This window comes from Tachyglossus aculeatus, chromosome 21 (assembly GCF_015852505.1).
Source record: "Tachyglossus aculeatus isolate mTacAcu1 chromosome 21, mTacAcu1.pri, whole genome shotgun sequence".
Lineage (NCBI taxonomy): Eukaryota > Metazoa > Chordata > Mammalia > Monotremata > Tachyglossidae > Tachyglossus > Tachyglossus aculeatus.
Genome location: NC_052086.1, coordinates 67943917 through 67968151, shown reverse-complemented (window position 1 = coordinate 67968151; position 24235 = coordinate 67943917). Strand labels below are relative to the sequence as shown.

The 24235-nt window shown below is 45.0% G+C and overlaps 1 protein-coding gene across 1 annotated transcript; it reads right to left on the bottom strand.

The window, feature by feature from the left end:
* Positions 1-870: 870 nt before the first annotated feature.
* LOC119942297 (uromodulin-like) lies at positions 871-23757 on the bottom strand. Its single transcript, XM_038763004.1, has 11 exons — positions 23695-23757; positions 22675-22872; positions 19385-20158; positions 18643-18750; positions 17438-17646; positions 11257-11405; positions 8331-8576; positions 6205-6367; positions 4504-4585; positions 3037-3078; positions 871-1587 (listed from the first exon to the last, which is right to left on the bottom strand). The coding sequence occupies exons 2-11, from the start codon at positions 22754-22756 to the stop codon at positions 1529-1531; spliced, it is 1914 nt and encodes a 637-aa protein (XP_038618932.1). The 5' UTR covers positions 22757-22872; positions 23695-23757; the 3' UTR covers positions 871-1528.
* Positions 23758-24235: the final 478 nt, after the last annotated feature.

Genomic DNA, 24235 nt, shown 5'->3' with positions numbered 1-24235 from the left:
ACTTAATTTCTCTGTTTCCTCATTTGTAAAATGGAGAGTAAATTCCTGTTCTGCATCCTATTAAGAATGTAAGTCCATGGGAGATAAGGACTGTGTCTAACCTGATTATCAATCACCTTTCCCCCTCCTATCTCACCTAACTACTCTTCTACTACAACCCAGCTGGCACACTTTGCATCTCTAATGCTAACCATCTCACTATACTTTGATCTCATCTATCTCACCCCTGACCTCTAGCCCACATCCTGCCTCTGGCCTAGAATGCCCTCCCTCCTCATATCAGACAGACAATTACTCTTCCCAACTTCAAAGCCTTATTGAAGACACATCTCCTCCAAAAGGCCTTCCCAGCCCTCTTTTCCTTTTCTTCAGCTCTCTTCTGCATTTCCCTGACTTGCTCCCTTTATTCATCTCCTCTACCAGCCCCACAGCACCTATGTACATATCTGTAATTTATTTATTAATGTTAATGTCTGTCTCCCTCTCTAGACTGTAAGCTCATTCTGGGTAGAGAATGTATCTGTTACATTATCATACTGAACTCTCCCAAGCACTTAATATAGTCCTCTACACACAGTAAGCACTCAATAAATATGATTGACTGATTGACTGGCTGACTGACTGCTCTAGCACTTGGCACATAGTAAGTACTTTACAAATACCACAATTATCATTATTAAGTTGAAGGCACCTAACAGCAGTTTGACATTTAAAATTCTGGTCTTGCTTCATGATCTTTACTCTGCAGTATGTGGTCTCCCCAGGCAAGTTTTAGAGGGTTAAGAGAAAAGGGATAAAGTAATCAATTACTTTGGTGCTGATGTTTATCTCTCCCTTTAAAATCAGTTTACTACTTTACATTTCATTTTGCTTATTTATACATTTATTGTCCAGGAATAAGGGTGTCAAGCTTTTAATAACTCTTCTTAAAAGTTTCAGCCCACCAATATTCCTGTATCCTGATTGGGCACAAAATCTTGTTGAATTCCTTGCCTGAATCCCAAAGTATCAAGGAAAAGCAGAGTCAACAAGTGAATCAGGGTAGAATATGTCAGAACCTGGAGCCTGTGTCACCTCAGTTCTGCTGTGAACATCTGACCAACACACAAGCTGGCCATTTGGAAGGAGCTTTTTTCCTTTTTTTATTGAAAGCTCTGGTTGGGATTGTGACTCACTGAAATGAACTTCTGCAGTCTCATCCCAACAGTATGCCTGACTCTCCTGGCTCGGGGACTGAATCTTCAGCTCACAGGTACTTTGAATACCACCTCAGAAATTCCATTTAAAAAGAAGGAGGCATCTTAAAAACTGGCTTAAAGCCCCAGGGCAAAAAAAAAAATAAGTGAGTTGAAGAAAAATCATACTTGTCCTAATTTGGAGCTTATCTCTATCCTCATTATTTTTTGCAGTGGTGTAAATGCAGTTGGAGTAAACTTATTATTTAAGCATTGCATTCTGTTTACTAGGCTAGGCCTCTGTTGGCCAACACAGTAGCATTTCACAGGGATGTTGTTGCTGATCCAGGTTATTAGAACAGAAAGGCCGTGAGGACTGATGACAGTAGAACTGGCCAAGCAGACAGGAACCCTAAAACAAAAGAAAGAAACAAGCGATGACACCTAGATCTTAACTTCATGGAGGAGCAGCATGGCTTAGTGGGAAAAACACCAGGCAAGGAGTCAGAGGACCTGAATTCTAATTCCAGCTACTCCACATGTCTGCTATGCGACCTTGGGCTAGTCTCTTCACTTCTCTGCCTCAGTTAACTCATATGTAAAATGGGGATTAAGACTGTGAGCTGCACATGGATCATGGACTGTGTCCAACCTAATTAGTTTGTATCTCTTCCAGGGCTTAGTACAGTATAGTAAGTGCTTAACAAATACTATTTTTGAAAAAGGTGTGACCTAATGCCTTAAATCTGTAAGTTTAACCCACCTTGTCCATGGATTTAAAGGATAAAGGAAATCTGTATTTGAGTTCCATTTCAAAGTTAATGAATTTAATCCCCTTTGAGAATGAATGCCCTTGGAAATCTGGATTGTGAAATTCACCCTGAAGGTTTTGAAAGCTGCTCTTGAAGTACAACTCTATGCTTTTGTGGTGGTGGGGTGTGGGTGTGTCTGTGTGGGTGTGTGAGTAAGAGAGAGAGAGAAAGCATTCACTGCCAGATTGATCTTAAATCCCTCTGTCACCCACGGAATTGATTTCCAAAGTAACTACAATGGAAAAAGTTATTGAAAGGCACTGGGTGGCAGCATGGTCAATTGGGAATTGCTTGGCCCCACGTTTAGTCCCAGCTTCACCACTGGGCTGCTGTGTGGCCATGGATAAGTCATGCAACTTCTCTGTGCCTCAGTCTCCTTATCTATTATATGTGGACCAGGTACCTGTTCCCTGCCCCTCTTGGACTGTGAGCCCTGTGTGGGGCAGGAACAGTTGATTTGATTACTTTGTATCTATTCTAGCACTTTGCACAGTGCCAAGCACATAGTAAGGACCAGCATTTAGGATAGTACCTAATACATAGTAAATATTTATTAATGACAATAATAACGGTATTTTCTTAGAGCTTATTATGTGCCAGTGCCAGGGTTGATAAAATTCAAACAGATCCAACACAGTCCTTATCACACATGGGGCTCACAATCTAAGGGGGAGAGAGAACGGGCATCTTATTCCCATTTAACAGATGAGAAAAGTAAGGCCCAGAGAAATTAGGTGTCTTGCACACAGTTACTTAGCAGGCAAGCGGTGCAACAAAACTAGAACCCAGGTCTTGTGATTCCCAGTTCTATGCTCTTTCCACTAGGCCATGCTGTTTCTCAGTGCTTAATAGTACTACTAGCATCATCATCAAGATCATCATCAGAGACATACTGAACCATGAGTGATAGGTCTTTCTCCCTAGTATTTTTTAACATCCCCAGTGCTTCTCTCACAGCCCTCTGGCCTGATCAAATCCAGGGGGAGGGAAGAGGGACCTGTCGGCAAGTACCCACAGTGGCTTTGGCTAACTACAGTCCCGCAACTTACCCAAGCTTCTGGTGGCATCACTCAGTGCAGAGGCCTGGAAATCTGTGGCAGGAACAGGAAGGTTAGAAAGTTTTCAGTGACTGCAGTAGCTACTGCATTAGTGCCTCAGTCTGGCATTAGGGAGTGACTTTTTGTTCTCTGGGATCCTGCATTCACATTTCTGAGAACATTTCCACTGCAGCTTTAGGACTTGAACCATGAGGTTAAGAGACATGAGCAAATCCCGTGCACGGTGGGAACTGAGCCCTTCCGACTCCATGGGCTTATGTATTATTCTGAGATACTCAATTCCTAGAGCGGACAATGTCTGATGGTCCCATGGTTCACCCATACCCCCACACATTTGTTTTACCTCTGATCAATCAATCAGTCAATCAATCAATCGTATTTATTGAGTGCTTACTGTGTGCAGAGCACTGTACTAAGCACTTGGGAAGTACAAGTCAGCATTAGTCCCATGTGGGTATTTTATAATGGCTATCCTGGGCTTGCCGGTGGGACATTAGCACCCAAAAAAATTCTGAAATTTTATTCTTACACTGTCTTCTCTAAGGACAAGTCAATGTAAAATATGTAAATAATCCCAAAGTGTTCATATTTGCTAAAAACAACACTGGTGGCAGGTTGGGGAAAGGCCTGCAATGTAGGCAGTTCTATGGCTGAGCCAGACATGGGACCAAACGATGAGGTGCATTTGACTATGTTTCCAGGCTGGCTGATTTAGTTACCATAATGAATCCCTAGGTTAAAAAAAAAAGCTCCCAGTTGCCTGCAACTGGAAAGGAAGAGATACTTGAAATGGCGCAAGAACCTATGTCCCGATCTGTTTCCTTGTCTGTAAGCTGTAAGCTTGTCTGTAAGCTAAAACCCATGTGCTCTCTTTTCTGAGTGGGAGAATTTCCACTCAAAGTATGTTCATGATCCAACATTTCTGGGCCAAATTACTGTGTCTACAAAGGGGAAGCATGTGTTTGGAAGTATCTAAGCTAATATAATTTTTGGTAATATGTTCCCAAGGTAACATTCGCCCTAGCAATAAGCAATCCATGGGAGAGAGAATCATTTGCAGACAATATGAACTTTGCTGAACTTTCTTTACCACGGGTCCTATCCAGAAATTTGAAGCAGTCACCTCATTGACCCTCTGAATTTACAGTACCTGTGGCTAGGAGCATGTGATTTCACATCTAGGCCCAATCCTTCTAAGCTTCATTGAAGGACTCTTCCCTCTTGGTTCTTTTGCTCCTCAATCTCTGACTCTCTGTCTCACTCTGTCTTTCTCTTTTTCTGTGTGGCCATGATACAGGAGAGGGGAAAGGAGCAGGAGCTGGTTAGAGGCTAAAATTGGAGATCAGAAAAGCAGGGTAGATTTGCTGAGAGTTTTGAGTCCGAGGGAATCAGATGGGGCCCTTTTCCAGGGGATGAAGGAGAGTTCCCCACATTCCTTTGACCCCTAAGGCCTTTTACCTCTCCTGGTGATGGGTCCCAGGTTCAGAACGTGAGCTGGATTTATGACAGTCCCACTGCGGTATCCAGTCCTGAAGCAAGACTGTGGAGAGAAAGGCTTCCATTAGGGTGATGTGTCTGGCGATAATTTAACAAGAACCTCATTCAGTGAAAGAGTCTTTTGGGAAGCCACTTTTTCTAATCATCAGAATGAATCGACAGCAGCCTTGAGAGATTTAGTACCTGGTCAACCATGCCAAAATTTCTTATTAATTGGGTGTGTCCACATTTTTCTATGCTCAGCTACCTCTTCCTGCTCCCCAAATTCCTGGACAAATCCAGTATACTAGTAACAATTTTTGAAGGGGGATAGAAGGGGTGAATAGGCACCTGGATCCCTGGGATCAGATCTGGGATCAAATCCACCCTAGCATCAGGAATAGGATCCACTATTCTCTAGCTCCCCCAGAGCTCCATTTTCTGAGATTAAAAGGAACTACTTTCAGTGGAACCTCCACCCTAAGTCAGGAACTAGAGGGGAAGAGCAGACCTCCCAATCCCCCAGTTTTGGAAGTTGGTACTGAAGTATGTTGCCTCTCTGTCCCTGAAGTATATGTTGCCAACTTGTACTTCCCAAGCGCTTAGTACAGTGCTCTGCACACAGTAAGTGCTCAATAAATACGAATGAATGAATGAATGAAAGTATGGCTTAGGGTCCCCATCCCCCTACTCCCAGATCCCATTTTCCAGACCTTACTCCAGCACCAGAAAACATGATCCAGGTGTCCCTTCCTCCCCTAACAGCCCTGTGATCAGGAGATTCAGGGAGTGGCCTTTTGGTCTGGAAAAATGGTCACTTACAGGGGACATGATAGAAATTTGCAGTCTCATGAAGGTTATGAACAGGAAGATACAGAGGTTTTGATCACCCAGAGCCCTCAGTTCTCAGGGACATTCCCTGAAGATTAAAGGAAGTAGGTTAAAGACAGGCTAAAGAAAGCATTTCTTCATCCAGTGGGTAGTAAATCTATGAAATTCATTGCCTCATGAGGTGGTTTAGGCAGAAAATATAAATAGATTCAAGATAAATTAATGTGTGATATGTCCATGGTGGGTGATTACAGGGAAAAGTTAGCATTGTTCAAAGGCTCAAGAAAGATTTAATAGATTGAAGAATGGTAGGTCCGTAGTAAATTACTAGAGGATTTTAGACGATAGTACATCCCTAACCATGACAATGGATGTCAAAGAGAAAGGGTGTCAAATTATTCTCAATTGGTACTGTTTGAGTCAGACTACTATGCTGATCGGTTTGATCCAGAAAGGCATCCCTGATGTTCTAAAGTATGTTCTCTTATTCTTTGCACTTGAGATGAGATCAAAATTTTCCACTCCAGCACAGAAAGCAGGGCTAGAGGAATTTTAGCCACTAGAAGTGGCATCTAGGAATATCACACAGACAACACACCCCAGAGACGCAAAGCGGGTAAATGCCTCCAGTATGCCAGGCATCACCAGCTTGCCCATGGTCTAGTTGAATTTGTAATATTTTCCAGGGCATTAGAATGCATAATAACTATAGAATACAAGCATCTTTCTCCTGAAACTCCATTTATCCTGAAAGCTAAACAGTAGCAGAATAGGAAGGAGAAACAGATTATTCCATTTCCCTGGGCCGACTGCCTGTTTTTGATTAGGTTTGGATGTATACAAATGACTTACTGGTTTGCACTGTTCACTTGTGATGTCACAGAGTGAAACCTCACAGTGCAGGAAGACGAGGTCATGGTTTCCAGCAAACCTGAACATCTGAACTGAAAATCGACCTTGTGGGGACTCCCCATTCTCCTCCACCCGTATGGTTGAATCTTGTCCCCGGGGACACCTAGGAACAGAATGTCGTTATTCTTATCCTTCTGGAAGAACTCAGGCATCCGAAGCTGAAATCAGATTGAGCTCCGTGAATGTCTGTCTCCCCCTCTAGACTGTAAGCTCTTTGTGGACGGGGACTATGTCTGTTGTTATATTGTACTCTCTCAAGTACTTAGTACAGTGCTCCACACACTAAGCACTCAATAAATATGTTTGAATGAATCAATTAATGAACTAGTATCTGCCCAGCCAATTCAAAGTCGGGCCTAGAGTCTCCCCTCATCAATGCTGGACAGGCTCCGTCCAGTCACAGAGGGACAGAGAACTTGTACAAGGAAGCAGCGTGGCTCAGTGGAAAGAGCACGGGCTTTGGAGTCAGAGGTCATAGGTTTGAATCCCGGCTCCACCACATGTCTGCTGTGTGACCTTGGGCAAGTCACTTAACTTCTCTGAGCCTCAGTTACCTCACCTGTAAAATCGGGTTTAAGACTGTGAGCCCCCACGTTGGACAACCTGATCACCTTGTATCCCCCCCAGCGCTTAGAACAGTGCTTTGCACATAGTAAGCACTTAACTGCCATTATTATTATTATTATTATTAAATTGAATGTGGTGCTAATGGTTCTAGTAGTTGTAGTAATAGTGGTGGTGGTGGTAGTAGTAGCACTTATTAAGTGCTATGTATAGAGCACTGCATTGAGTTCTGGGAAAGAGTACAGAGGTGGGAATTAGACACAGAACCTGTCCCTCAAAGAGCTCACAATCCACAAGCAGCAGTACTTTCATTCCTGCCAGTTGTGTTCCCTCAGGAACAGTGACTGCAGTAAACCAACAGGAGGGTAGGAGGGCAGGGGTGCAGTCCATTACCAAGTGCATTCAAGAACTTTATGTTTAAAACTCATTGGTGGCCATAGTGACCTCAGCCCAGAGCTGACGCTAAGCCATGATATCATAAACCAGATGGTAGTAGCCAGGTTAACCCCCTCAGGAGCTGCTTCAGTTTTCACTGCCCCCATTAATCAACTATTTCTGGGTTCAGTTAATGGTATTGAGCACTTATGGTGGCCAGGACACTGTACTAAGCACTTGTGTGAGTACAACAATATAAGTAGAGATGATTCCTTCCCTCAAGGAGCTTACAATTTCTAAAGGGAGACAGATATTAAAATACAGGTAGGGGAAGCAACAGAGTATAACGATAAGCACATAAATGCTGTCGGAGTGGGGTAAGTTCCTAAGTGCTTAGGGAGTACAGGTTCAAGTGCATAGATGACACAGTAGGGAAGGAAAATAGATAAGAAATGAGTTAGGGAAGGCTTCCTGGAGGGGTGGTGATTTTAATAAGGCTTTGAAGGCTTTGAAGTCTTCTAGACTGTGAGCCCGTTGTTCGGTAGGGACCGTCTCTATATGTTGCCAACTTGTACTTCCCAAGCACTTAGTGCAGTGCTCTGCACACAGTAAGTGCTCAATAAATATGATTGACTGAATGAATGACATGAGCAAGGGATTAACAGCGAGAATGACAAGAGTGAAACCTAGAGTACAAGTTGGTTTGAGGACTGAAATGTGCAGTCTGGATTGCATTATGGAGAGAAGAATAGGTAAGAAGGAGAGAGCTGATGGTTCCTTAAGACAGATGGTGAGAAGTTTCTGCAGAGATGTGGGCAACCACTAGAAGTGAATGAAGGGTGGAGAGACCATGAGGTGCTTTAAGTGATTTTTGGTTCAGAAGTCTTCCACTCACCCATACATTCCCCACCTGTGTAGGGAGGTACAGTTTAGGCAATAGGAAGGACATTAAATTATATATTATAAATTATTCATTCATATTAATGTCTGTCTTCCCCTCTAGGCTGTAAGCTCATTGTGCTAACATGTCTGCTAATTCTGTTGTGTTGTATCCTCCTAAGCTCTTAATACAGTGCTCTGTTCATAGTAAGTGCTCAATAAATACCACTGATTAATTGATTGAATACCTGTCTCTAATGATGAAATACTTTAAAGGGTCCGTGGCATTGCTGGTGGGGGTGGCGTAGCAGTTCTTCATGAGCAGGACGAAGCGGGAGGTGTCCCCGTCATCAAACATGGTGCCCACGTAGAGCATGGCCTCGGTGGACAGAGTCACTGTGGAGCCTTCATAGGGCAGGGTGTAGCTCTCGCTTTGGAACAAGGCCATTCTCACCGTGAACATCCCTGTTCCGCCAACACTGATGTTCAGCGCACTGGGACAAGGAAGAACACGAGTTAGGGAGATGGCTCATGGCCATTATTCCTTCAGGAGAGTGGAAAGCCATTATGCCAACGTAGGCCATCTGAAAAGACTGGTTATCGGAAATCCACCCTCCCCCACCAATTCCAGAAAACAGGGCAAAATCCCGCGCACAACTGTCTGTTCCAATTTTGTTCCGTTAATTGAGCTTTCAATTACGGAGATTGAGTTTAGGCCCAATTAGTTCAGATAAAGGGCCCTCAGCTCTAATTATGCAATGCTTTGTCTGTCTAAACACCCACCCATGGAAATTTTACTGCAGGATCTCAGAGCTCTGAATTAAATTACATGAACTGATCTTCCAGCAGCTTCAGGAAGCCCGACAGATAGGAGGATTACACTAGGACACAGGTTATGGTGGGGTGGGCTGTCCAGCTGAAACCTCTGGATCAAGGGTCTCACCCACCACAGAAGGCTTTGCGTGGGGAGGATTGAGGCTGAAGTGAGCCTGTTGTCCCTTTTCCTGCCCTGAGGAGGAGCAGGATCAACCAATCAATCAATCAATCGTATTTATTGAGCGCTTACTATGTGCAGAGCACTGTACTAAGCGCTTGGGAAGTACAAATTGGCAACACATAGAGACAGTCCCTACCCAACAGTGGGCTCACAGTCTAAAAAGGGGAGACAGAGAACAGAACCAAACATACCAACAAAATAAAATAAATAGGATAGAAATGTACAAGTAAAATAAATAAATAAATAGAGTAATAAATATGTACAACCATATATACATATATACAGGTGCTGTGGGGAAGGGAAGGAGGTAAGATGGGGGGATGGAGAGGGGGACGAGGGGGAGAGGAAAGAAGGGGCTCAGTCTGGGAAGGCCTCCTGGAGGAGGTGAGCTCTCAGCAGGGCCTTGAAGGGAGGAAGAGAGCTAGCTTGGCGGAGGGGCAGAGGGAGGGCATTCCAGGCCCGGGGGATGACGTGGGCCGGGGGTCGACTGCGGGACAGGCGAGAACGAGGTACAGTGAGGAGATTAGCAGGATGATGCCTGCACCTGTGGCCCGCAGTTCCTCATCCCTTCCCAACATCAGAGGAGGCAGCAAAAAGGGAGGTGCTGCCCAGACAGGGCATTGGGTGCAAGAGGGAAGTAAACATCACGGAGGAAATAATAGGAGTCAGCACTTCCCTCTCCTTAGAGCTGACTCGGTCCCTGCTTGGCCTGATTCTGGGAATTAGGAGGGAGAGACTCCAGGCTGGAAAGCCTCAGAAGGGGAGGGTGAGTGGGGCTGCTTTTACAGTTCTCACAAAATGAAGTCCAAGATGGATTTTCTTGTAACTGGGTCCACAGGAGGGCCAATTGATTTCCAGCAGAGAGAGCCCAGTGGGTAGGTCTTTCTGGCCCCATCCACTCTCATCAATATCAGTTCTCCCTGCTGATTACAATGATGATGAAGGTATTTGTTAGGCTCTTACTATGTATCAGACACTGGTCTAAGCACTAGGATAGATGCAAGCTAATCAGATTAGTCACAGTCTCCCTCTCACATGGGGCTCACAGTCTTAATATGTGAGTCGTTCCCTGCTCTCTGCTCCTTGCTTCCTCCTCCCCTGTATGTATACCATACTTACTCACATAATTGTCCCAGTGTTATTTTTGAGGAAGAAATTAAATATTCTTTTTTGAAAGTGGTAACAGTGGGACCCACACTGGATTGTGCTAAGGCAGCGAATACACCCTTACACAAGGAAGAGAGTTTCTTTCCTAAAGCTTGTTAACTCCAGGTTAGGAAGAAGAGAAGGGAGTTGAGGTTGTTAATTCACCTGCCTAATTGAAACCAGTGAAAGCTCCTTGTGGTCAGGGATACTGTCTATCACCTTTGCATTATACTCTCCCAAGCACGTAGTACAATGCTCTGCACACATTAAGTGCTCAGTAAATACCATTGATTGATTGACTGCAATAGAAATAAGAGGTACAATCTGAAGAGCCCTCTTCCTTCTCCTGTCTTTTCTTCCTCTTCTTTTTCCTTGACTTTTTTTTCCTGCTTTTCTTATTGCTAAACCTAGTCCCTCTCCTGTTTGGGGGTTGCAAAAATGACACTGAGTAGGGCAATTAGTATTCTGCTTCCCCTTTACAGATGACTACCTAGGACCCATTTGATGAAATACTTTTGAGAGACTTTAGCCTAAAATCTCAGAGTGAAATACTGGTGAGTGAGTCCTGGGATTAGATTATTTGAACCATGAGTCACCCTTATGATTTCCATCCTGGGTTGCTTCTCTTCTTAATTATTCCATGGCCAAAGTGGGAGACCTGCTCAATAAATCAGTTAGCTATCATACTCTCTGGGGAGGCTGCAAAGTTAGAAAAAATTCCTTCTCCGTGACTAATGTGTTTCACAGAATTGGTTTAAGGTTGACAATGAAGCAACAGCTTATTTATCCCCCGTCTTCACCCTCTTGTTATAGCCTAGTACCACTTCCAAAGATCTCTGAATAATCTAAGCATTTGACTGCTTTCTTTACACAGCAGGAAGAGTAGCCGTAGAATTTGGTTAACAAGAAGTTTTTGTTGTTAACACTTGAGGAAAACTTGACCGTGATCCTAAACGCTCTTGCTGGATTTGCTATAAATTGTTTATTTCATTCATAGGTGTGGGATGCCTCATCTCTGGACAGGATCGTACCTTACAATGGGCCGAGTAGCCGTTTTGAGACTGACTTTCATGTCTAATGGGTAGGTGCACTGAAAGTTAATGTTGATGTTTGTATCTCTGATGATCATCTCTTTGGCCAAGTAGAGGGTGTTACTGTAGGTGACATGGGTCTCATTTCTCTACAGGGAAAAAAAAAAAAGAGTCCATTGCAGTTATTCCATCTGACAAAATGTAAAGCATCTAAACACGCTTTATATTGAATCCCTTCTGTTGCATTAGTTAGTAACTGGGATCATAAATATGAAAGGAGCCTCAAAAAGTCATGTGGTCCAGTCACCTGCCTCAGGCACTCTACCTTAAATTATCCAATGAGAAGCAGTGTGGCTCAGTAGAAAAGAGCATGGGCTTTGGAGTCAGAGGTCATGGGTTCAAATCCTGACTCTGCCAATTGTCAGCCATGTGACTTTGGGCAAGTCACTTAACTTCTCTGTGCCTCAGTTACCTCATCTGGAAAATGGGGGATTAAGACTATGAGCCCCCCCGTGGGACAATCTGATCACCTTGTAACCTCCCCAGCGCTTAGAACAGTGCTTTGCACATAGTAAGTGCTTAACAAATGCTATCATTATTATTATTATTATTATTATTTCTTCTCAAGTGGAAATCCCCGACTAGTGGCTTTAAAGCTTTTAATCAGCTCTCTCCCACCTACTTATACACTCTCTTCTCCCATTACACGCCAGCATGTACTCTTCATTCACGTCAAATTAACATTTTCTCTGCGCCTCATTCTCACATCTCCCATTGCTGATCTCTTACTCACAACCTTCCTCCTACCCGGAACTCTTTCTCCCTCTCCCCATCAATCAATGATTGATCAATCAATGGTATTTATTGAGTGCTTACTGTATGCACAGCACTGTACTAATTGGGAGCATACAATACCACAGAGTTGGTCGATACATTCCCTACCCACAATGAGCTGACAGTCTAGCCCTTCTGAAATCTCATCTCCTCCAAGACTCATTCCTTGATTGATTTTTAATCTCTGTCCAGCCACCATTTCAGCACTTGTACACCCTGTAAGCATCACTCCATAGCTCTTTTGCACCTATCTTTATATTCTACTATTTCTTCCTATTTCTAATTTTATTTTAGTGCTTGTCTCCCCCTCTAGATGGTAAGAGCCTTGAGGGCAAGGATTATACCTACTAATTCTATTGTTATCTCTCTGGAGTCCTTATTACGGTGTTTTGATACAGAGGTTGATTGAAAGGAAAACTCCAAGCTTCTCAATGTGAAGGGCTGATCACTGACTCATGTTTAACCCTTCATGAGGGTATTGTACTTTCCCAAGTGCTTGGTACAGTGCTCAGCACACAATGAGCCCACAATAAATACCACTGATTGATTGATTGATTGTTAAGGGGCTAATAGACATGCTAAATCACTTCAGAGCAGCAAAGATCTACTTGAGCTTCTCTGAACAAGCCTTTCAGGAACAGTCGATATTCCTGACCCTTGTAAAGTTGCAGTCATCTTTCTCAAAATGTTATAGGGAAAATCATGCACAGCAGTAGGGTAAATGCTACCACACTCCTGTGTGGTTTGAGCATTTATTGGTATGCCTGACTTTGCAGGTCTGACCTAGGATCAAATACCACAGTCTAATTGTGACCACCAGCAATCAATTCAATCAATCAATTGTATTTATTGTTCAGTGTACTAAATTCCTGGGGGGAGTATTATGGAATTAGTAGGCATGATTTCCGGCTACCAAGGAGCTTACAGTCTAGCAGGGGACACAGATACTGAATTATAATAGATTGCCTCTAGATCGTAAACTCATTGTGGGCAGAGAATATGTCTATCAACCCTGTTATATTGCACTCTTCTAAGTGCTTAGTACAGTGCTCTGCATGCAGTAAATGCTCAATAAGTATGTTTGATTGATTGATTAATCAAATACATTATATATTGTAGGAAGTAAGAGAGTATGCTATGTGTATGAATGCTACTGGGTGTGGGGGTACTTGGGTAACCCAGAGGTGCTGAAGTGGTCTTAGAGGTGGTGCAGTGTAGATTGATAAGAAAGCAATCAGGGAAGGCCCCTTGGTGGAGATGTGACTTTGAAAGACCTTGAAAGCGGGGAGAACAGTGGTCTGTCTGATGGGAAGGAGAAAAACGTTACAGGCAAGCAGGTGGTTGTAAGCAGGATATGTCAAGCATAAGGACCAGTGTAGTGACAGGTTGGATGGTTAGGAAGTGGTGGGTTCTAGAAATGCTGTGGAGGAAGAACCAATGGGATTTTGTTACATGCTGAATGTGGTTTCACTGACACCATCCTCTTGTGATTCCCTTTCTATGTCTTAGGCTGTGCCTTCCCAATGTCTTTCATGGGCTCCTTCTCTGCCTCCCACCCCCTAACTGTGGGTGTCCCTCAAGGCTCAGTTCTGGGTCCCCTTCTGTTCTTTATCTACATCTGCTCCCTTGGAGAACTCATTCATCAATCATCAATCGTATTTATTGAGCACTTACTATGTGCAGAGCACTGTACTAAGCGCTTGGGAAGTACAAATTGGCAACATATAGAGACAGTCCCTACCCAACAGTGGGCTCACAGTCTAAAAGGGGGAGACAGAGAACAAAACCAAACATACTAACAAAATAAAATAAGTAGGATAGATATGTACAAGTAAAATAAATAAATAGAGTAATAAATATGTACAAACATATATACATATATACAGGTGCTGTGGGGAAGGGAAGGAGGTAAGATGTGGGGGATGGAGAGGGGGACGAGGGGGAGAGGAAAGAAGGGGCTCAGTCTGGGAAGGCCTCCTGGAGGAGGTTGGACCTTGACGGTGAATCTTAGGGGGTCTTAACCCCGAACTGCATGTTGGCGCTGCCTTCCGAGAAGCCCACCAGGACTCCTGGATTATTTGAGGTGGCCTTGCCCTGTGGACTCCGCCTGCTACTGGGGAGTCTGGACTCTTCGCAATCGAGACCCATCCTGAAGTCGGACATGGGGAAGGGGACAGTCTTCATCCCAACCCTCAGCCCCACAGCATTTATCAGTTATCAATTTATCTATCAGTTATTACTCATTATTCAGTAAGCTCACCATGGGCGGGGAATGAGTCTGCCAACTCTGCTGCTCTCGAGTGCTTATTACAGTGCTCTGCACACGGTAAGCGCTCAGTAAAAACCGTTGGTGACGAAGATGATGACAGGTAGTGTAGAGGGAAGCCCGCCCTTCCATTCATTCATTCAATCGTATTTATTGAGCTCTGACTGTGTGCAGTCACTCTCATTCACTCCCAAAGCTTCAATACCAACGCTATGAGTATGATTCCCAAATCTGCATCTCCAGCCCTGATCTCTTTCTCTTCAGTCTTGCATTTCCTCCTGCCTTCAGGACATCTCTACCTGGAAGTCCCACTGACACCTTAGGCTGTGAGCCCCATAGAGGACAAGGATGGTGTCCTACCTGATTATCTTGTATCTACCCAGGGTTTAGTACAGTGTTTGGCATGCAGTAAGCAATTAACAATCAATCAATCAGTGGTACTTATTGAGTGCTTATTATGTGCAGAGCACTGTACTAAGCACTTGGGAGAGTGCAGTGCAACAGAATTATCAGACACTTTCCCTGTCCATAACAAGCTTACAGTCTAGAGGAAATAAATACTATTATTATCATTATTCTTGTTATCACTATTGCTGTTGTTATTGTTCTTATTATTATTGTTATTGTTTTGACATTTCTATGTTTTTCCAAACCCCTTCCTAAGAGGGTCCTTCTTGGAAAGGTCTTGAGGAGGAAGCCAGGGGAAGACTCTCTTTTAGAAGATGTGGGGCCTAAAGGAAAATCATAAGCTTAGGAGTCAGAGGACTTGGGTTCTAATGCTTGCTCTGCCACATACCTGCTGAGAGACTTTGGGCAAGTCACTTAACTTCTCTGGATCTCAGTTCCCTCATTTGCAAAATGGGAATTCAATAACTTCTCTCTCCTACTCAGACTGTGGGCCCCATGTGGGACCTGATTATCTTGTATCTACCCCAGTGCTTAGTAAAGTGCTTAATACATAGTAAACACTTAATAAATACCTCAAATATTATTATTCTTATTGTTGTTCTCATTATTATTACCTCAAACTTAACATGTCCAAAACAGAACTCCTTATCTTTCTTCCCTAACCCTGCCCTCCCCCATCTTTCCCATCATTGTAGACAACATCACTATCCTCCCTGTGTCTAGGCCCATAACCTTGGCATTATCTTCTACTCATTTCTCTCATTCAACCTACACATTCAATCTGTCACCAACTCATGTCAGTTCTACCTTCACAACATCACTAAAATCCATCCTTTCTCTCCAATCAAACTGCTACTATGTTGATTCAAACATTTATCCTATCCTGGCTTGATTATTGCAACAGCCTTCTTGCTGACATTCCTGCTACCTGTCTCTCCCCACTCCAGCCCATACTTTGCTTTGCTGCATGGATTATTTTTCTACAGAAACATTCAGTTCATGTTTTCCCACTCCTCAAGAACCTCTAGTGGTTGCTCATCCACCTCCAATTAGTCAATCAATGGTATCTATTGAGTGCTTATTATTTGCAGAGCACTGTTTTAAGTGCTTGGGAGAATACAATATGCAGAAACATTCCCTGCCCATAATGAGCTTACGGTCTAGAGGGGGAGACAGACATTAATATGAGTAAGTAAGTAATTTTTAAAAGATAATTTAAAGATATGTATGTACGTGCTGTTGGACTGGGTTTTTAACAGAAACTCCTTGCCACTGGGTTTAAAGCACTCCATCACCTTGCCCCCTCCTACCTTACTTCCTTGATTTCCTATTTTAACCCAGCCCATACCTTTCATTCCTCTATTGCTACTCACTATATCTCAGTCTCGCTTATCTCACTGCTGGCCCTTCACCCACTTCCTGCCTCTGGCCTGAAATTCCCTCCCTCTTCATATCCAATAGACAATCAGTCACTCTCTTCATCTCCAAAGGCTTATTAAAATCACATCTTCTCCCAGAGGTCTTCTCCAACTAAGCTCTCAATTCCCCTACTCCCTCTGTGTCACTCTTGCACTTGGATTTGTACCCATTTTTATCCCGTCCTCAACTCCACAGCACTTATATACATAACCTAATTTATTTTAATATCTGAATCTCCCTTTAGACTGTAAGCTCCTTGTAGGTAGAAACATGCCTATGAACTCTATTATTTTGTGGTCTCCCGAGTACTTAGTACCAGTGTTCTGCACACAGAAGGCAATCAATAAATATAATTTATTGATTGATTGGTTGACTGGTAATTGAAGCAGCAAGAGAAGCAATGTAACTTAGTGGCTAACCTGGAAGTTAGAAAGACCTGGGTTCTAATTCCCGGCTCCTTCACTTGCCTGCTGTTCATTCATACATTCATTCATTCATTCACTCACTCGTATTTAATAATGATAATAATTGCATTTATTAAGCACTTACTATGTGCAAAGCACTGTTCTAAGTGCTGGGAAGGTTACAAGGTGATCAGGTTGTCCCACGGGGGGCTCACAGCCTTAATGCTCATTTTACAGATGAGGTAACTGAGGAACAGAGAAGTGAAATGACTTGCCCAAAGTCATGCAGCTGACAACTGGTTGAGCTGGGATTTGAACACATGGCCTCTGACTCTACAGCCCGGGTTCTTTCCACTGAGCCACGCTGTATCTTGAGCGCTTGAGCACTGATTCTTGAGTGCTTACTGTGTGCAGAGCACTGTACTAAAGAGTGGGAGAGATAAATACAATGATAAACAGACACAATCCCTGCCCACAACTGTGTGACCTTGCCCATGTCACTTCACTTCTCTGTGCCTCAGTTACCTCATCTATAAAGTGGGGATTAAGATGGTGATCCCAGGTGGGGTATGGGCCGTGTCCAACTTGATTAATGTTATTTGTTAAGTGCTTACTATGTGTCAAGAACTGTTCTAAGCACTGAGCAGCTTGCATCTACCCCAGTGTTTAGTACTGCGCCTTGTGAGCACTTAACGAATACCAAAAACAACTCAAAAAAACAAGACAGGAAGGAGTCAAGGCCAACACCAAGGTCCCAGCTTGAGAGCCAGGAAGGTATTGCCAACAACAATCCTGTCAGTCCCATCTCCCTGACAATCTGGAGAAAAGCAGGTGAGAAACAGAAACCTACCGTGAGCGTCGTCCCACACGGCCCCTCCTGGGAAGGGGTGACCACCGACACAGAAGTCCTGTTTTCCCTTTCTTCGAAGCCAGCACAGCGGCTGTCTCTCAGGTACATGAAGATGTTCTGGAATCCCATGCTCTCCAGCTCACACTTGTCCAGAGACACCTTGATGTCATTGGCCCCGCACTGCAGTTGAGGATCAAGGCTGCCAATGTCTGAAATTCCACCCCAACAGTTAGGTGGCTTACCTAAGCCCTCCACCTCTGACTGGCGTGTTGGTAAACCATCCCTTCCCATTACCCTGGAAGGGCTAGTCTGGGCTCAAAAGAAAAAGAGGTATGGCCTAGTGAAGAAAGCCTTGGGCCTGGGTGTCAGAGACCTGAATTCTAATCCCAGCTCTGCCAATTGCTTGCTGTGTGACCTGGGGTGAATCACTTAACTTCTCTGTGCCTCAGTTTCTTCAACTGTAAAATGGGGATACCTGTTCTCCCTCCAACTTGGACTGTGAGATCCATGTGGGGACAGGGATTGTGTCTGACCTAATTAACTTGTACCTTCCCCTATCCCAGCACTTAGAACGGTGTTTGGCACACAGTAAGCACTTAACAAACACCATTAAAAAATATAGTAACAGCTGCTCAAGTAATACAGTGGCTGAGCAAAAAGGGTCTGGCCACTTCAGAGCTGAGCACTAAAGATGCTCTGGAGTCAGACAGGCCACATCCTCCTGTCAATAACAGGAACATCACCCGATGCTCTTCCTGTATCCTGATCTGCAGCACAATGGCCTCATCTGGGAATGACTTCGGTCTTGGCCGCACCCAGTCCCTGGACAGGTAATTCAGCCAGATATATTATATTATAAACCAGCCAGATTTTATTAATGTCTGTCTCCCCCTCTAGACTGTAAGCTCATTGTGGACAGGGAATGTGTCTGCTGTATTATTATTTTGTACTCTCCCAAGCCCTTAGAACAGTGCTCGGTGCACAGTAAGCGCTCAATACATACGACTGACTGTCTGAATGAGTGACTTTTCCCTCCTTTCCCATACTTGTAGTTCCTGGAAGGATGGGAGCTTGGATGGAGGAGCAGAAACACGATAGTGCCCTGGTGTTTGGATGGAGAAGCAGAAACGTGATGGTGCCCCTGATTGTTGGGTGTTGCTATCTATCCCTTACCTCCCCCAACCAGGACAGCCCTGTGCCCTCACCCAAACTGTAGAATCCTGGTTTGCAATGGCAGCTCCAGTTTCCATCCACCGACTTGCAGTCTTCGTCCAAATTGCATTCCTCGCAGGTCCCTTCCACGGATCTGGGGTCTGAGGGTTACACAGACAGGTAGGGCTGACAACTGAAAGTCCCTGGGGGAGTTTGTGGGGAGACCCCCCACAACCCCCCACCAGGAAAAGCAACCAAATTCATTCATTCATTCAATCGTATTTATTGAGCGCTTACTGTGTGCACAGCACTGTACTAAGCGCTTGGGAAGTACAAGTTGGCAACATATAGAGATGGTCCCTACCCAACAACGGGCTCACAGTCTAGAAGGGCTCACAGTCTAGAACCAAATCAAAAGTTCAGGTCCCTAGCAGTATATCATAGTAGTTAGAGCCCGGGCCTGGAGGTCAGAGGTCGTGGGTTCTAATCCCACCTCCTCCACTTGTCTGCTGTGTGACCTCGGCCAAGTCACTTCACTTCTCTAGGTCTCAGCTGTAAAATGGAGATTGAGACTGTGAGCCCCACGTGGGACAGGGAACGATTTGCTTGTAACCATCCCAGCACTTGATACAGTGCCTGGCACATAGTAAGTGCTTAACAAGTACCATAATTATGATAATTAGTCAGAAGGGAGGATGCCAGACCTGCCTTTCTGAGGGGCTGCTTTCCAGCACCATTTTTCCCTTTCCCCTGCCGGAAAGAGTCATTCCTTGGGCATGGAGTGGTGGTGCTCACCTGTACAATAGGCCAGCTGGCACACTGGTGTCCCGGTTAGGTTGTAGACATAAAAGCCCCCGGGACAAGCCTTCACCTGGACGTTGGTCTGCCACAAGCAGCAGTTCTCACTCCAGTGAGCGCAGGCGGTGCGGTTCACGATGCCCTCCTCACTGGAGGGGTGCTGGCCCCGCAGCCACATAGGGGCCGCCGTGTTGCACCGGTTGATGGGCACGCAGGTCTCGGGCATCCGCACCCCACCCCTGCCCATGAACCGATGCCACCCTTGCCTGTTGATGTCACAGGTCCAGCCGCCTTGGTGGGAGCTGCTTCTCCAGTACTGGTCCAGGAGGATGTAAGCCCCGCAAGGGTCAGAGCAGACACGCGACCCGTTCTGCCAGAGGCACTCGAGCCCCGGGCCGCACGAACCGGGGGAGCAGTCGCACCAGGTGCCATCCCCAGTGTAGCCCGCGGGGCAGGCGCACGAGTAGCTGCCGTTGGAGTTGGTGCAGGTGGCTAGCGGGTGGCACTGGTTGAGCTCTAGGCTGGTGCACTCGTCCACATCGATGCAGCCGCTCTCGGGGGCAAACCGGTACCCCACGGGGCAGAGACACTTGTACGACCCCACCGTATTCACGCAGTGGCCTCCGGAGCAGTTATTGGTCGCCGGATCGGCACATTCGTCCACGTCGGAGCACACGAAGCCGTCGCCGGAGAACCCGGACTGGCAGGAACAGATGGGGGAGCTGCCGTTGTCTTGGCAGGTGGCATTGCTGTGGCAGTCTGAGCAGTTCCCTGCAGCAGGAAAACAAACCTGGTTAATGCATCTGGTCAAAGAAGAGCCAGGCCCTTGCCATTGGAGTCTAAGCTGCTGGTGGACAGGAAACAAGTCCTGTGCGTCTGATGTCTCTTCCCAAGTGCTTATTACCTAGAAGCAGCATGAGGTAATGAATAGAGCACAGGCTTGGGAGTCAGAATGTCATGGGTTCTAATCCTAGCTCAGTCTGCTTTGTGACCTTGGGCAAGTCGCTTCATTTTCTGGGCCTCAGTTACCTCATCTGTAAAATGGGGATTGAGACTGTGAGCCCCACGTGGGATAAGGACTGTGTCCAACCTGATTTGCTTGTATCCACCCCAGTGCTTACTGTGATGCCTAGCACATAGTAAGTGCTTAAAAATACCATCGTCATTATTATTATTATTATTATTACAGCACCTCTCACTCAGTAGATGCTCAATCAATACCATTATTACTACCACAAATTTAGCATCATTTCCATGCCTTCCCTCCTCCCTACCAAATCAATCAATCAATCAGTGGTATTTATTGAGCACTTACTATGTGCAGAGCACTGTGATAAACACTTGGGAGAGTGTAATACAAGAGAATTAGCAGACACATTCCCTGCCCATAATGAGCTTACATTCTAGAGGGAGACACAGACCTCAGTACAAGTCTTAATAGATAATTTACAGATATTCATTCATTCATTCAATCGTATTTATTGAGCGCTTACTGTGTGCAGAGCACTGTACTAAGCACTTGGGAAGTACAAGTTGGCAACATATAGAGATGATCCGTACCCAACAGCAGGCTCACAGTCTAGAAGATATGTACCGAAGTGTTGTGGGGTTGGGGGTGAGACGATTATCAAATGTCCAAAGGTCACAGATCCAAACACGTAGATAACACAGAAGGGAGAGCAAGCCGCGGAAAAAAAAAAGGCTTATTCTGGGAAAGCCTTTTGGAGAAGATGTGACCTTAATAGTGATTTGAAGGTGGAGAGACTGGTGGTCTGGCATTTACGGAGGGGGCGGGAGTTCCAGTTTAGTGGGAAAATGTGGGAAAGGGGTCAGCAGCAAGACAGATGGGATCGGGGCACCGTGAGTATGCTGTGGTGCTAGGGGTGCGGAAAGTGCGAGCTGGGCTATAGTAGGAGATCAGTGAAGTGAAGTAAAATGGGATGAGCTGACAGTGCTTTAAAGCAGTTGGTAAGGCGTTTCTGTTTGATGTGGAGGTGGATGGGCAGTCACTTGAAGTTCTTGAGGAGTGGTGAGACAACTACCAAATCTCAGGTAAAGTAAACTACCTAGAGGTCTTCCCCGACTAAACCCTCATTTCCTCTTTTCCCACTCCCTTCTTCATCAACCTTACACTTGGATTTGCACACTTTATTCACCCAACCCTTAGCCCCATAGTGTTGATACACATATCTGTAATTGATTTATTTATATTAATGTCTGTGCCCGCCTCTAGACTGTAAGCTCATTTTGTGCCAGAAAAGTGCCTACCAACTTCGTTACATGGTACTCTCCCAAGCACTCTGCACAGAGCAAACACTCAATAAATATGATTGATTGACTGAAGTAAAGGAATTCCATATCCATGAGGATGAATTATTTAGCTGTAAACCCCAGAACCTACTTCCAGGGGAAGCTGGAGACTCCCCATCCTTGGAGATCTTTGAGTGGGGACAGACAAATCATTGGTCTGACTGGGATGGGCAGTGATTGATTGATTGACTGATTAACCTGCCTTGGAGGCAGGGGGCTGGATTATCTGACTTCCTGAGTTCCCTACTTGCTCTAGTGTAAAGGTTTGCCCAGGTTGATTGGGCAAAGATCTCCTGGCCAGATTGTGTCAGTGTATTGGCCCATATATTAATCACTCTCCTACCCAAAGGGCACCCAAATAGACTTGTTATATCAGAAGTGACCTCGGGAATGACAGTCTAATAAGAGCCCTCTATCCCAAGTAATATGGGAGGGATGCATTCCATTAGTTTATGTACAGTCTGTTGTGATTCTTGTCAATAGATATGCCTGGACTTTGATAACCATCAGGGATGATTTAATAATGAAAAATCTCTTCCTTTTCTCTCTGAGCCTCCGGTGAAACAAATGGGGCCCATGCTCAGGGGAAGCATGGATAGAGAACGGGCCTGAGAGTCAGAAGGGCATGGGTTCTAATCCTGACTCCACCACTTTTCTGCTGTGTGACTTTGGGCAAGTCACTTCACTTCTCTGTGCCTCACTTACCTCATCTGTAAAACGAGGATTGAGTGTGAGCCTCATGTGGGACAGGAACTCTGCCCAACCTGATTAACTTGTATCTACCCCAGCTCTTAGAACAGTACTTCACACATAGTAAGCACTCAACAAGTACCATAATTATCATTATCATTATTATTATTATATTATTATTAATAAAGAAAGAGCCCTCATTCTGAGGAGGCTCATGCAAGATGATGGTAGCCACTGGGGAGGGAGGGAACCACCCAGTGAATGCAGCCTACAACTATTTGACTTACCCTGCTCTGCCTCAGAGGTGCCTGCAGCCGAGCACAAGTGAGCAGCAGCAAATAGCAGCGTTAACCAGAACCACGAGCACATGCTTCCAGATCGGGCTCCGTCTCTCTGGGGGAACTGTTCTGCCTGGTGTCAGAAGGAGTGACTCAAAGACTTCTCACGATGATCTCCCCCAGCCTTGCAGATCTGTGATGCTTTATCTGCAAAAAGACAAGATGAAGTAACTAAAGGCCCATCTGTGTAGCAGTCCCCCACCCCCTCTCATCAAAGACTCAAACTAGATTGCCCATATCCTGTCTTCAGAGCAGGAGACAGCTTCTTTAGATTGTCTTTAGAAGAAATGTTTCTGCTTCCAGAGGTTTGAAAGATCATGTTGTTGAGCCACTCGGGAGCCAATGATCAACATTACTTTTACACCGTTCTCCACTCAGTTACGGGATGGACAGTGTTCTTCATGTTGTTCTTTGGGGTTTCTGAATATTGAATAGGAACAATTGCCAGGTAGATGCCAAATGTCTAGGTGGCAAACTACAAGTCGAGTTGGAGGAATTGAGAGGAGAGAGGTTCGCCAGAGTGATACTCTGCTCTCCTTACCTCTTAGATTGTGAGTACCATACGTCTTCTACTGAGAAGGCCAAAGTGTGGCCTACTGGATAGAGCATGAGCCTGGGGGTCAGTAGGACCTGAGTTCTAATCCCAGCTCTGCCACTTATCCGCTGTGAGGCCTTGGGCAAGTCACTTCACTTCTCTGGGCCTCAGTTACCTCATCTGTAAAATGGGGATTGAGAATGTGAGCCCCGTGTAGGGCAGGGACTGAGTCCATTTCATTTTGCTTGTAGCCACCCCAGCACTTGAAACTGTGCCCGGCACATAGTAAGTGCTTAACAAATCCCACAGTTCCTATTATTGTCATCAGATTATCTGATGTCTAGCCCAGCACTTAGCACAGAATAAGGACTTATTACATGCCACAACTAACAAATAACATAAACTGACTGCTTTTTAGATAGGGCTTGACTTACCTTGGTGTGAAAGGAAGGCTAGGTGAGTTTTCAAGCATTTGTCACTACTTATATAGCCTGAGAGAAGGAAATCATTATGCTGCTTTTTATTTCATTTGGCACTTGGTTTCCCATTTTTGTTAGGTGATTTTTTTCAACTGCCAGTGCTCTGAATGATTGACACCTTGAGGTCTGACCCTCACATGGAAATAAAAGGCATCAGCTTTATAAATGTCTGAAGCCAAGGATTCCTTAGTTAGTTATTAACAGTGGGACCAGGGCCAAGGGTCTCTGCTATTTTCGGGGTCAATGACAGAGCCAGGGTGGGCTCAATGACTCTGGTCAGTGAGACTGTGCCTACCTCCATGAAAATGGCCAGAGAGTTTCTTCTTCTCTTTCTCCTCTTCCCCTTTGTCCATTTCTTGTCCTCCTTGTAACTGTCCCCCCCATCAGTGTCATCAAAGCAGTTTGGCCTAGTGGATAGAGCAAGGGCCTGGGAGTAAGAAGGACCTGGGTTCTAATCCCGGCTTCACCACTTGTTAGCTGTGTGACCTTGGGCCAT

What these genes read in the sequence shown, in the direction of transcription:
- LOC119942297 (XM_038763004.1), bottom strand. Translation starts at nt 22,756, where the DNA reads ATGTGCTCGTGGTTCTGGTTAACGCTGCTATTTGCTGCTGCTCACTTG. An exon ending in GCTACTCGGCCCATTGTAAG is followed by an intron (nt 8,577 to 11,256) that starts GTACGATCCTGT and finishes TCCTTGTCCCAG; the next exon opens with TGCGCTGAACATCAGTGTTG. An exon ending in TATTTCATCATTAGAGACAG is followed by an intron (nt 6,368 to 8,330) that starts GTATTCAATCAA and finishes TTCTGTTCCTAG; the next exon opens with GTGTCCCCGGGGACAAGATT.